Source organism: Archocentrus centrarchus, chromosome 12 (genome assembly GCF_007364275.1).
Source record: "Archocentrus centrarchus isolate MPI-CPG fArcCen1 chromosome 12, fArcCen1, whole genome shotgun sequence".
NCBI classification, from domain to species: Eukaryota; Metazoa; Chordata; class Actinopteri; order Cichliformes; family Cichlidae; genus Archocentrus; species Archocentrus centrarchus.
Window position 1 is genome coordinate 25,724,345 of NC_044357.1, and position 14,435 is coordinate 25,738,779.

Consider the following 14,435-nt stretch of genomic DNA (forward strand, 5'->3'; position numbering starts at 1 on the left):
CTGCAGAGGAAAAGTTCAGCTTGGTGGTCTGATTGAACATGTGGAGTCCCACAGGGTTCTCCAAAAGGGTAAAAATAGCACATTTTCACACATTTTGCTTAATTACAGAAAAACTGTTAAGTACCTTTTTTTAATTACTCATGATTATTGAAAACAGCAAAACCACAAATATGCGTGTAGTTTGATTCAGCTTGAATCACTCTAAGGGAAAAATGAGCCTTTGCATGCTTTGCACTTTAATTCTTGAAAAATACACCATAGATTTTCTAGTAGTGACTGTGAAGTGTTGCGGGATTTAGTATCAATGCTTAGTGAAATCCTGCAGCGCTTCTTCAGCTTCAGTCCACGCCACCTGCAGCAGCTGCAGCCCCCAAGCCATGGCCACGCTCCACAGTGTCCCCGTCACAGTCAGCTGTAGCTGCATCCCCACAGTCAGCTCCTGTTGCTCCAGCTTCATGCCAGTCCCTCAGCATCAACTTCAGCAGCTTCCCCGCAGTCAGGGTCAGAGCCAGCTGCAACAGCCTCCAAGCCAGTGTCAGCACCACCCGTTTCCTCACAGCCCTCAGTGTCAGCCTCAGCAGCTTCCCTGTCTCAGCCTCAGTCTCTCCTGTCAGCTGCAGTAGAGCCCCTAGTTTCCCAGTCAGAGCCCTTGTCACCATCGTCTTCACCACCACTATACACACCCAAACAATCCCCAAAGCAGCCCCAGCCATCCAGGGAGACAGCTGTGCGCCCTGCACTGTCAGGGGGTCCCGCTCAGTCCGAGCATTCCCAGTCTTCCAAGTGTTCCGAGTCTGCGACCATCCAGGGCTCAGGAGAGTCTCCGCCGCATGCCACCCGGCCACCCGCCCGAGGTCATCCGGCTCTGCCACATGCGGTCAGCCTCCCATCTCGTCACGTCACCGCCGCTGGGAGCGCGGTCAGCCTTCTGATCTGCTTCGCCGCCGCCGCTGCTGGGAGCACAATCAGCCTCCCGTCTGGTCACATCACCGCCACCGCTGGGAGCGCGGTCAGCCCCCTGATGAACCTTGTGTTCCCTGGCTTGTTATTTCTGGCCCTTGGTCTGGGTGGCCTTCTGAACAATATGGATTGTTTTTCTGGCCTTGTGCCGTTGTTTTTTGTTTGGGCCTTGTTTTTGTTTGATCCTGCTCTGACCTTGGCCCTTCTGAACTGCTTCGGCCATCTTTGCCCTCGTCCCCTGGACTCTGTTTTGGACTGTTTTTGACCTGTGTTTGGGCTCCTGTGTTTTGTTTTGTTTGGTTTTGTATGATTGGTGTAAATAAACGTATGAGTAAATTACACCCTTCCTCAGAGATGGGAAGTAATGAATTACAATTAAGTAGATTTTTCTGGTATCTGTACTTTACTTGAGTATTTATTTTTCTGACTACTTTTTACTTTTACTCCCTACATTTTTACACAAGTATCGGTACTTTCTACTTTTTACATTTTCAAACAGACTCGTTACTTTTTAACACGTCAGAGAGAAGTTTGTATTTCCATCAAACATCAAACGATCTGAGCCTAAACGGAGGAATATTAACACATAAGAGACAATCGCACTGCGTGTCCTCCATCACCAGGCTTATCGGGTACAAAGGGATTAAATACGCAAACACATATAATTTATGTCTCATTTATAGCGTTATAATCAGGGGTTACAGCGGGCCGGACCGAGTTAGTAAGTTGTGCTCGCGGGACATAAACAGCTTAGCTAGCGCTACTGAAGAGGAGCGAGCACGAAGGGAGTAACATGTGGCAGGTAAATGCAACATTTCTAAATGCTCAACAGATATCAGAAAACACACAAAGTGTGTGCAGTTTGTCACACAGTGTGTCTGCTAGCTAAAAGAAGAGCTGCTGCATTTCAGGGAGAGCAAAGAGAGAGAAGTTCACTCAGAGATGGAGAAAGAGGACAGGAGAGGAAGAAGAGAGGTTAGATTTAAAGGGAAGGACTGGAAAACAAACTGAAGTATGCTGACTTTGTGTTATTCAAAGATTGTATGAAAATACTGCAGTTTAGTGTGTGTGTTGTACTGTATTTACAGTAAAGCTCTGTGTTGGTGCCCAGAGGCTGTGTTCATGGTCAGAGTTACAGGTTACATCAGTGCAGCAGAGATGAGTTTGAATCAAAGCTGCTGATGCTGAGATTCATTCACTGAATCCAACATTTCTACAGCCTGTATGCTGTCAGTGTAGGGGATGGAGATCAGCTCAGAGAGCTGTGAAATACTGGGTTACATCTTTGTGAGTTCAGTTCATCCACACAGAGCAGTAAACCTCAGAGCAGCAGCAGCAGGTCAGCTGATCACAGCCTGCACACCAACATCATTTACTGCAGCTACAATAGAAAGTTGTGTTCTTCTCCCCATGCAGAGCCACTACAGCTGATCTTAGGGTTCCTCCACCTTCTGAATCCCACTGTAACCCCTGAGTATCCTCATGTTGGTGTTTAGGTGGAGGCACAGTCACCCTCTACTATGGAGGACACAGAGAACAGAGCTGTGTTTAAATTCCCTTTAACAGTTTGTGTCCTACATAACAGATTCAAGCTGAGTGCATTCATTAGAATTAAAATTTAGATTGGAATAACATTTCTATTCTCATGTATTATTTTATATTATTACAATAATATATAATAAGGTTCAGTTAGCTTTACAGAAAAATAGTTGGTTGAAACGTCCTCCAAAGAACTACTTTTACTTTCTTACTTTGAGTACATTTCAGAGCCTGTACATGTGACAATTTGTAACCCTAATGACCCCATGACCCCCTAAATGGGGGTAAAATCACTGATTCTCAATTGCTGAAAAAATTATCTTTTTGTGTCGTGGTGATTATTGCTAATAATAGTAATAGTAATACCACTGATATTAAAAAAGGTTATCTTTACTGTCATCCTAAGGACTGTGCTGCCTGCTGTTCCCATCATGCTCTAAGGTTGTGACCCTTTATTTTCTTTTCAAGAAATGGTGATTCATGAATGTTGGATGCTGTCATGAATATTTTGGGGGAACCCCTTACTATTTTATCCCAGCATTGGGAGGCATGTCTGTTGGTGGGGCTGTTTTTTGTCAGTTTTGTCTGCACCTTAGACATTGAGGCTTTTTTTGGGGGGGGGGGGGGGGGGGTGTCTAGTTTTCACACAGTCATATTAATTTTTATATTCACATTTACCAACACGTGCACCCAATATTTCACTTTCAAGATGAGTGGGGAGGGGAGTGTGTGGGTCTTCCTACACCCCTGTTTCCTGCACCTGTTCCAGTACTGAGGTCAGCTGGCAGTTCGAGGGTCAGGCTGACTCCATTCCAGGCTGTCTGCCTCTGCCTCAAAGGGTGGATTGATGTGGATGAGTGTCTCTTTGTGCATTTGTCTTTGACTTTGGATGTGTGTGTGGGTCAGTTTGTAGAAATGAGCAGCTGGTTGAGTTAAAGAATAAAAGGCACATTGTAGAAGGTCGTAGCAGGGTCACAGGAAGGAGGAAGTCGTTTTAGACTGAGAGGTTTTATGTCAAAAACCTGACAAATTAATATCTCGACTGAGTTTCTTCTCTCTCTTTTTAGGCGTTCACAGGATCCAAATCCCACGCAGACGAAAGGTACAGACCACATTTTATCACTGTTCTTCATGAGAAACAGAAAATGATACAAAGTATTATAAAACTTTTTCCCCTTATGTTTTGCAGAAATACTTTATTGTCATGCAAAGTGTGTTTTATCCAGACGATCGAATCAATGCCAGGTAAGCTTGGATTGCAGGTGTGTAGAGGTCAGATACTGATCCGCTGCTGTCTTTTTAACCTGCCCTTTACTTTCTCTTTTGCGCACTGATGAGGTTAAGCCACCTTTAGGAAAGGGTCACAGTACAGCATGAGCATTTAACTGTGAGCTCAAGTGAGTCCTTTACAAGTGTCTCTATGTGCTAGCTAAAAGGCTAATGCAACAGATTATGACTTTTGCTTCATTTGTTTGAAATGTAATTTTTAGTACTCTGTAACAGGGGTAGATGTGAACCTTGTTTCCAAAACTATTTGGTCACCTTCTGATGCTCCGAGCAGTTATTAGAACTATGAAAACACCTACAGTGTATCACAAAAGTGAGTACAGCCCTCACATGTCTGCAGATATTTAAGTATATCTTTTCATGGGACAACACTGACAAAATGACACTTTGACACAATGAAAAGTAGTCTGTGTGCAGCTTATATAACAGTGTAAATTTATTCTTCCCTCAAAATAACTCAATATACAGCCATTAATGTCTGAACCGGCAGCAACAAAAGTGAGTACTCCCCTAAGAGACTACTGCTTGTCATTTCCCCTCCAAAATGTCATGTGACTCGTTAGTGTTACTAGGTCTCAGGTGTGCACAGGGAGCAGGTGTGTTCAGTTTTGTAGTACAGCTCTCACACTCTCTCATACTGCTCACTGAAAGTTCCAACATGGCAAAGAACTCTGTGAGGATCTTAAAGATGAACTGTTGCTCTGCATGAAGACTGTTATATAAGCTGCACACAGACGACTGTTCACTGTGTCAGAGTGTCATTTTGTCAGTGTTGTCCCATGAAAAGACATACTTAAATATCTGCAGACATGTGAGGGGTGTACTCACTTTAGTGATACACTGTAGTATGGCGTGTTTTATGTTGCCAGGTATGACATTAAGGGCTGTGAGGTGAGTCGCTGGACAGAACCTGCACCAGAGGGAAGTCAGATCATCGTGGTACTCAAAGACCTCAACTTTGAAGGCCAGTTCATCACTCTGGGTAAGAGTGTTTATGTATTCTGTGATAAGTGCAAAAGTTAGCATTACTGCTCCCTCAGCTTAGTAACTCTGCACATATATCATTCAAAGGAATATTCCTGTAGTAACAGTTATCCATTTTGTGCTGCTTACGTGTGCAGACCAGCAGCGTCCCTGGCTCCTGCGGCAGGTGGAGATCGACACCTACTTTCTCCGCCAGCTCAATGTGTTGGACTACAGCCTCCTCCTGGCCCATCAGCCCCTGCACCATGACGAGCGGCACCAGGGGTTCTCCTTTGCTACACTCATCGTAAGAGCCAAAAAGTCAGTGTCCTTATGAATGAATGACCGAACGATACTTTTATTGATCCCACAATGGGGGAAAAACCAGTGTCCTTATTGGCATTTTATAGTTTTAGTACCCTGATTCTCATTTTTGCTGCATTTATAGTGTTACAATCTAGTGTCTTAGATCGTGTCTTATACAGGACGTGTTCTGCTGTTCTTTTGAGATCTGATATTTCTTTTTAGCCCCCCCCCCCGAGAGCCTTTGACTTTTCTCAGGCCACCAGTGAAAACCACCTTGTGGTACACATTGGTGTTACATGAATGTACAGCCTGACCCTGGTTCAACTTCAGTCGGAATCTCTTCAACACAACACATGAAGTTATTGGAGTTGTTTCTTCATATTTTGTTGATGTCTTTAGTTAATTTGGGGAGATGTTTTGTTTCATTCACCTTATTTCCTTTGTTTATACCTCACTCTGCATTTAATCATTAGTTATTATTAATCTCTGTCTCCCCCCTCTCAGCAGATGACCCCCCCTCCCTGAGCCTGGTGCTGATGGAGGTTTCTTCCTGTTAAAGGGAGTTTTTCCTTCCCACTGTCACCAAGTGCTGCTCATAGGGGGTCGTTCTGACTGTTGGGTTTTCTCTGTATTATTGTGGGGTATTTACCTACAATACAAAGCACCTTGAGGTGACTGTTTGTTGTGATTTGGTGCTATATAAATAAAATTAGATTGAACTGAATTGATTTCAAACTTACTTTAAAGGGGAATTGGCCAATTTTAAATCAGGTATGTTCATTTTTTTCTGGGAAAACTGGAAAACCTTTTGGACCTCCTTAGCTTCAGAACTGCCTTAATTCTTGATGGTGCACAAAGATGGCCCTATGTTTTCATGCTGTGTATGCCAAATTGTGACCCTACTATCTGAATGTTGCAGCAGAAACAGAGACTCATCAGACCAAGCAATGTTTTTCCAATCCATTGTCCAATTTTGGAGAGCCATTTCCTGTTCTTAGCTGACAGGAGTGACACCCAGTGTGGTCTTCTGCTTCTGTAGCCCATCTGCTTCAAGGTTGTGCATTCAGAGACACTCTTCTGTATAACTTGGTAATAATGAGTGGTTATTTACTGTTGCCTTCCCATCATAGCAGCCTCGCCGTTTTCCTCTGACCTCTGACCCAGAGAACCGCCGCTGACTGGAATTTTCTCTTTTTCCAATAATTCTCTGTAAATGTGGTTGTGTGGGAAAATCCTAGTAGATCAGCAGCTTCTGAAATACTCCGATCAACTGATCTGACACTAACAGCCATGCCACGTTCAAAGTCACGTAAATCACATTTCTGAGGCTCCCTTTCAGCTTCAGAAGGTCGTCTTGACCGTGTCTACATGCTTCAATTAGATGTTTGTGTAAGCAACCTGATGAACACATACCTAATGGAGTGGCCAGTGAGTGTACAAGGAGATGATGTGAGCCTGACCGTAAAAAGGTCTCCAGGGACCCAGTGCTTGTTAATATATTGGGTAATGCCCGGTGAGACTGCACTGCACAGCTGTTACAGGAAATCCTATCCTTGTGTCTCAGCTGTTAGTTTTTAAGCTAAAAACCACAGAAAGTACAGAGGTCCTCTGCACCATATTTGATTTAGTCTTTTCTTTGCTGACATCCATACAATAACAAAAACACTGGCCTAAAAATCTGCAGACACGACCGCATCCAATCAAAGAGAAAGTAAAAGTGCAGCATTACGACTTTGGGCGATTTAGCTGTAAGGTCTATATGAAACAACAGCTGCGGACTGAATGATCATGACCAATGAAAACAATCAGTCAAAAGGTTGTTTAAAATTTATCCATCAAATGACAAACAATCTCCTGGCCAGATGTGCTGATGTCACATTCGTTATTTTTTGTTTCCTAAAATGAAAATGCAAAGATGGGAGCCTCCTCGCTAAAGCATCAGACTCCTCGATCTTAGCCAGCTGTAATCCCTTCGACTGACTCATGGTGCGCCATCACACTCACACTCAGAGAAGTGGACTGAGCTTCCTCTTCCTGTTTGCCATGACGAGTCATTAGCAGCCAATTACACATAGTTTACACACAATTTCATGATGATAAAGTTCAGATGCTGCTACAGATACGGAGTCAGACTTCATGACTGCCTTCTTTTTGCTCCACAGAATCCTGATACCAGACTTTGATTAGAGCATTGGCTCCAAATCCCACAATAATATCAGAAATATTAAAACCAGACATTTAGAGTGGATTTTCTGGAATTGAATTGCATGTAAATTTTTAGCTACTTCTTATAGTTTATGTGCTTTTAACACTCCAGCAGTGAATTAGGGGAGCTGTGCTCTCAGAATAATTTAGGAAATTGTTTTCTCGAGGCTTGGGAACCAAACACAATCATTCTATTTAAGATGCATTAAAAATACAACTTTCTGGTTACCCCGTGAGTGGCTTGAGCTGTGCTAACCCTAAACCAGCACTCATGAGCACGGTTTGGTTTACCACAGTTATTCAAGCCCTACAAAAGTGCTGCAAACCAACCACATAAGGGTTTAGTCAAACCAGCTGTGTTCCAGTTTAGGTAACGTGAACATGGAGGCTGCAACTGTAAAAACATGAGTTCAAATAATTGGCAGATGTTGAGATGGCAGGTTAGAGTTAAAATAACAACCAGCAGGTCATTAGCAGCTGGTCTATGGTTAAGGTTTACTGGCTTTTCAGCTCCTGTCTGGCAGCACTGTCCCATTTTTGACCCTTATTTTCTCTACTTTAAGTTAGATATGAGCTGAGGCACCCACACTCATCCTGAGTCAACTCCATCCATAAAGTCTGTGTTACTCAGAGGAAATTGCAGATCAGGACATTTGGGATGATCCTAGGCTTTGCTTCTTTTTTTTGGAATAACATTTAACAGTGTTTATATGAATGTTTATGGGATCATTAACTTTTCTCCCAAAACTTCAGAGACCAGTTTTCAAAAGCCAGAAATGAAATACTGTGAGAGCTGAAGGTTAGTGTTGGGGTTAGAGTTGGTGTGAACATCAGCACATGTACTCACTGGACACTTTATTAGTTACACCTTGCTGGTACTGCGTTGGACCCTCTGACTGACCCTCTGACTGACCTGACATCGTTTGTCAGCTGCACATCGATGATATGAGTATCCGGTTCCACCGCATCCCAGATATGTGCTCTTCTGCTGCTGTCGCTCATCTGCTTCAAGGTGCACCAAGGTGTGCACGTCCACCGATGCTCTCCTGCATACCCTGGTTGTAATGAGTGTTTATTGGAATTGGTCTGAAGCAGTCTGACCTTTAACCTCTGCCCTCTGACAGCAACAAGGCATTTTCACCCAGAGGACTGCTGCTCACTGGATGTTTTCTTTTCCTGATCATGGCTGTGTGGGAAAATCCCAGCATGTCAGGAGTTTCTGAAATACTCAGATCAGCCCGTCTGGAACCAAAAACTCCGCCATGCTTAAAACCAGCTTTCTTCCACATTCTGATGCTCAGTTTGAACTTCTGCATGTCCAAATCGATCCTTAAATTCTCTTTTTAACATCTTGACACCCAACAGGCCACCGGTAACCAGTCTGGGGTTTTAGGGTTAATGTGTGTATTCAGTCCAGATTGATTTGTGCCACTAAACTCTTTTGTAATCTGTACAGACTCTAAAATTAGAAAAGGCTGTTGGGAAGTCTGTGTTTCACTGATTCACTCTCTTCTAAATGGCTTCTTAATTTCAGGTCTGTGAATCCAGGCTCCAGTCCAATCCATACGAGTGCAGCCACAGTTCCTGGGGCAGTCCTCGAAGAGGACGGCACCCTGCCTTTATCTGAGACAGATAGCAGCTTAACGAAACCGCATGGCCAAGATGCATCAAGCGGCAGCTCTCCTCGAACGTGTGCAAAGCATTCTGGGCCGGGCGGCGACGAGGCTGAGCTACAAGACTTCGAGGCCCAAAACCGACGTCTACTGCCAAACCTAAAGAATCCAGTTCACATCATCGATGGCCCCGAGCAGCGCTACTTCATCGGCATCATTGACATTTTCACGGTTTACAGTTTTAAGAAGAGGCTGGAGCACTTGTGGAAGAGGTTGAGGCACCCTGGCCGGTCCTTCTCAACCGTCAGTCCGCAGGCGTACTGCCTCAGGCTGTGTCAGTGGGTACAGGACCACACCAAGTAGAGCCCACACATCTGCATGTGTTTGGTTGTTTGGACTTGCAAACAAAGCAAGTCCAAGTTGTTTGGACTTGCTTTGGAAAGCATTTTTCCTCTCCAACCTTTTCATCATGAAAAACAGCTTCAAACATTGTGTGGGCCTCACCTGTGAGCAGGTGTACATAAACAATAATTTCATTATTGATTTATTAATTTGAAGCAGACATGTACTACTTCTTTTTTAACTAGCAAAATAGTTTTTAAGACAAGCGTGTGTTTGAGCCCACCCTGTGTCCAAATTTAAGAATTAAATTCATAAAGCTGTTTTTGAGCATTTTGGCCACCACAGCTGGGACGAGACTGTGAAACTGAGGGGCACTCGCTCCACTTAAAACAAACACTGCTTTATTCTTATTTTTAACTCTAAATGGGACCATAAAAAACACCACGCTGTGTTCAGTATGACTCACATTTAGGGACTCATCAGGAAAATGATTACAGAGGTCATAAATCCAGAAGGAAGAACGTTTATTTTCACATAGACTTCAACACATTCATACTTCTTTTTGATGGCCTTTAAAACAAAATCTGGTTTAAAGCACTTGGTTTTTAAGGCTTCACTTACATTTACACACAGTCTATGAATCTACTCTATCCAGCTGTCATTGCTTCATTCATTCTTCCACTGTCACTGCTAATGCTACCTCAATAATGACAGATTTAAATACAGTACCCATCAAAAGTTTGGACACACCTCCTCATTCAGTGTTTTTATTTTTCTTCCTACATTATAAATGAATACTGAAGTCATTCAGACTGAAGGAGCACATAAGGAATCGTGTAAATGTGTAAAACAAGCCAAAATGTGTTTTAGATTCTTCAAAGTCGGCACTTCTTGCTTTGATCACAGCTTTGCACTCTTGGCTTTCTCTCCATCAGCTTCATGAGGTCATCACCTGAAATGATTCTCCAACAGTCTTGAAGGAGTTCTCAGAGGTGCTGAGCTCCTGTTGGCTGCTTTGCCTTCACTCTGTGGTCCAACTCATCCCAAACCATCTCAGTTGGGGTTAGATCAGGTGATTGTGGGGGCCAGGTCATCTGACGCAGCACTCCATCACCCTCTTTCTTGGTCAAATAACCCTTACAGAGCCTGGAGGTGTTTGGGGTCATTGTCCTGCTGAAAAACAAATGAGGGTCCCACTAAGCTCAAACCAGATGGGACAGCATGTAGCTGCAGGATGCTGTGGTAGCCATGCTGATTAAGTGTGGCTTGGATATGGAATAAATCACCATCAGTGCACCCCCATCACACTTCCTCCTCCATACTTCATGGTAGGAACTACATATGTAGGAACCATCCACTCAGCTGTCCTGTGTCTTACAGAGACATGCTGTTTGGAACCAAAAATCTCAAATTTAGACTCATCAGCCCAAAGGACAGATTCCCACTGGTCTAATATCCATTCCTGGTGTTCCTTGGCCCAAACCATCCTCTTCCTCTTGTTCTTCCTCAGATGTGGCTTCTTTGCAGGAATTCGACCATGAAGTCCAGATTCACGCAGTCTTCTCTGAACAGTTGATGTTGAGATGTGTGTGCTACTTGAACTTTGTGAAGCATTTAGGTAGCTCTTATCTGGGCTTCTGTTAACTTGTGATTTCTGAGGCTGGTAACTCTGGTAAACTGATCCTGAGCAGCAGAGGGAATTCTTGGTCTTCCATTCCTGGGGTGGTCCTGATGAGAGCCAGTTTCATCATAATATTTGATGGTCTTTGAGACGGCACTTTAGGAAACATTCAAAGTTCTTGAAATTTTACAAATTAACCTTCATTTCTTATAGTAATGATGGACTGTATTTTTTCTTAGTTGAGTCGTTCTTGCCATAATCTGGATTAGAACATTACTCAAATAAAGCCATTCACTGTATACTGACTCTGCCTCTCCACAATACAGCTGATGGTCTCAAACACATGAAGAGGGCAAGAAATTCAAGAAATGAACTCTTGACAGTCACAGCTGTTACCTGAAAGCCATCCAGGTGACTGCCTCATACAGCTGACTGTACAAAGGTGTCATCTAAGGAAGACGTGCCTATTCTGAAGAATCTAAAATATAAACATATTCTGGTTGGTTTAACACTTTATTCATGGTTTGGATGACTTTAGTATTGATCTACAATGTAGACACTTCTTAAATAAAACCACTGAATGAGAAGGTGTGTTCAAACTTTAAAAGGGTTTAATGGATACTGTGTTTTGTGTTTGTGCAGCAGGTATATTGGCAGCACATTCCTTAAGATCACAACACAAATATTCCAGCATCGTGGATCACGGAAGTTAAAAATATTTTCATTCTGTTTGACTTGTGTAACTTAGATATGGTGTAAAAACAGAAGGTCCATGAATGTAGGTTCATGTAATCTTTTCATCAGTGTTGACCTAAAAGAAGTTTGGATTTAAAAAAGCAAATTTAGCAGGAAACGTATGAGAGAAACGCCTTAAAAGTCTCATAAAAGTTTCTTTGTAAATGATATAGTTCATGGGCATGTTTGCATTGCTCAGGAAGCCTAATTATTCTCTCTTTACTCAGCTATGCTTATGCAGAGCCAACCTGCAATGGTCCATTCCAAAACCCTCTGCCCTCCACCTTAAAAACTGCTGCAACTGCTACTTTGAATTAACTGAATCCTCATTGGAAAAGTGTTCTTCAGAGGAATGGTACCCAGGACAATGAAAGCACAGGCTGCTGTTAGAGAGCTGAGCTTGGTGTAACCTCCAGAAATCCACTGCTGTTAATAGCACCTGCATCTATTAAGTGAACTGCAGTTATTTCTCTGTTGCTTGCAGCCAATGCCATGTTCATGCTGCTCTTAGAGAGCTGTTATTCTGCAGAGAGTACAGCGTGAAATGACTTAATAGTCCTTTCAGACATTGGCTGTTAAAGTATTGCAAGAAGGTGATAAATTCTCTGGAAGAGTTTGGCACTAAAAGCAAAGTGAAAATGCCTTAAAGAAATAAATGCATGGGTGATTATTAAACAATGAACTATATGAAAAGTGCAGCAAATAGAAAAAACTAAGGCAAACCTACCTAGGGCTACACCATCTGTGTACTTATACTCTGCTCGTGTCTTTTTGTGGCCTACTGTTTGGGCTCATCATCACGATGCTAAATTTTGAGCAATCTGATGCCTCCTTGATGCTTTTCCCTGACAGATGAGAACATGAAGGTCTCACAAATGCATGATGACCTTAATTTGTGCAAAAAAAAAAAACAGATATGGGCAGCAGAAGTTCACCTCATGGATGTATATGCCCCCAAAAAACAGAAGAGCCGGCCTGAGGACGCACAATAAGGAGTGTACATCACTGAGAGCCTCTTCAGGGCATTTTCACACCTGTGGTTCATTTACGCTGGTCTGACTCAGCGGTTAAACCTGTAGCGTTTTTCCATGGTTTACACACAGAGGACTACAATGACCTTACTGAGTATGAGCAACAAAAGCAAATACAGGAAGAAGCTGCTGGATCACAGCTCTGGAGTGCGCTTGAAACCGGGTCAAGACTCCAAAGGCTCTCAGTGTGGTTGTTCTAGTTTGATTACCATCTGCATAAACTGATTCCAGCTAAACAGTGCCGATGTGAAACACTCTTAATTAGCCAGTTACGGAAATGCCTCTTACCAAAGTCACTGGAGAAAAGCTGCTATTCTGGCTAAGTAGTTCCCAGGTTTAAGCAGCCTGTGTGACCGTCACTAAGACCTTCACATGGATTCTTTCTGTGCATTGTTACCAAAGGAAAACGGACTGCTTCTCAGCACGTCATGTTGTGTGATGTTAAAAGATGGGCGTAGCTACTCAGGCATCACCCACTGCTTCATGAAATGCTGCCATGAAGTCTCCAGCTGAGCTGCTTCAGCAACACCATCCTGGTGTTTTGAAGCCATATGTGATGGCTGAGGGGGGAATCTGACCCCCCCCCCCGATCATGACTAGTGATTGATAAGTCACTGATAACTGAGGATACCTGGAATAACCCTCCTCTGTGACTTTTATGATGTCCATAATTTACAAATTCATGTATCGTTCAGTATGACCCGAAACCATCAACCAAAAAAACTCATCAGGAAAGAGTTTATGAAGCTTCCACACACCCCGAAGCTTTTTTCTAACTAGAAGAGTCGCCCTCTGCTGGTCGCTGACTTCATTTTTCAGACCTGGAAGCTACGTCCATCTTTCCTGTTGTCCATGTGTGCAATGAATGCAACTGTGTTTCTTTTTTGAATGAGAAAAATAGTGCAGACTCAGAACTTGCTTCAGTACAGTTTAGTCCATTTAGCTCCTGAGGATGTCTGAGGAAACGTTCCCTTAGAGGGAAGCACCAGCTTTGGCTTGCTTCAGAGATTTTTCTTGATTTGAACCTTTTTGTGTTGTCGACACAGTTTTATTAAATTATAATTAAATGCAGCTGTTAAGACTCACTGTTGGGTTTGGTTGTGTTTGTGTTACATTTGTTGTCCTTTATGTCCCTTTTTGATGTCTCTATGTTCAGTGTAAGTTTCATGTTTTGGTATTATTTGGCTTTGAGACACTTCCTGTGATACTTGGATGGCCTGATTGGCGGCTCTCCTGTCTGTCCTGATGGGCCCTCGGTGTCTTTGTCTCCTGTGCTTTCTTCTTTTTGTGTTTTCTGTTTCCACCTTCTGTTGTTTGGCTCTGGACTTTTCGGCATTTCAATAAACCTCGTTTTTTGATTCAGATCTTATTTTGGTCTGTATGTGAGTCCAGCTCTGTATAAAACTTTACAGGTCTCACTTTCTGGATTTCAGAACTTGTTATTGGTTTCTGTTATTTGAAATGGTCTCAGAAAGCTCAGCAGAACTTTAAACAGGTATCAGCAGCACTTAGCTAATAGCTATAGAAGTGCCCACTCAAACAGTGATCAGTGGTGCCACTGTTCAGGTCTACTTGTTGGGATTTTAAATAGTTTTACACCTAATAAAAGTTTATGAAATCCCCAACCCATACATACCAATGTCAATAAGTATTCCAAAATCTTAATGTTCGTAAATCTACTTAGAAAATTGCCAGATGTGGTGGGTACTGTTTACCTGCAGTGACCCACAGGGCTACGTTTCAGCAGTTTGGAGCTAAAACATCTTTACCTTATTTCCATTAGTTAGGCATGTTACAATCACTGCATCACAGCCTAGCAACAGAGTCCAAGCT

At 42.9% G+C, this 14,435-nt stretch overlaps 1 protein-coding gene across 1 annotated transcript in view; it reads left to right on the forward strand.

Moving 5' to 3' along the window:
- Positions 1–10,243, forward strand: part of pip5kl1 (phosphatidylinositol-4-phosphate 5-kinase-like 1) — a 56,909-nt gene extending 46,666 nt beyond the window's left edge. The window contains exons 6-10 of the mRNA XM_030742144.1: positions 3,567–3,601; positions 3,689–3,744; positions 4,656–4,768; positions 4,908–5,070; positions 8,795–10,243. Of these exons, the coding sequence (XP_030598004.1) occupies positions 3,567–3,601; positions 3,689–3,744; positions 4,656–4,768; positions 4,908–5,070; positions 8,795–9,236 (809 nt within the window). The 3' untranslated portion in view covers positions 9,237–10,243. The remainder of the gene's footprint in view (positions 1–3,566; positions 3,602–3,688; positions 3,745–4,655; positions 4,769–4,907; positions 5,071–8,794) is intronic.
- The last annotated feature ends 4,192 nt before the right edge of the window (positions 10,244–14,435 follow it).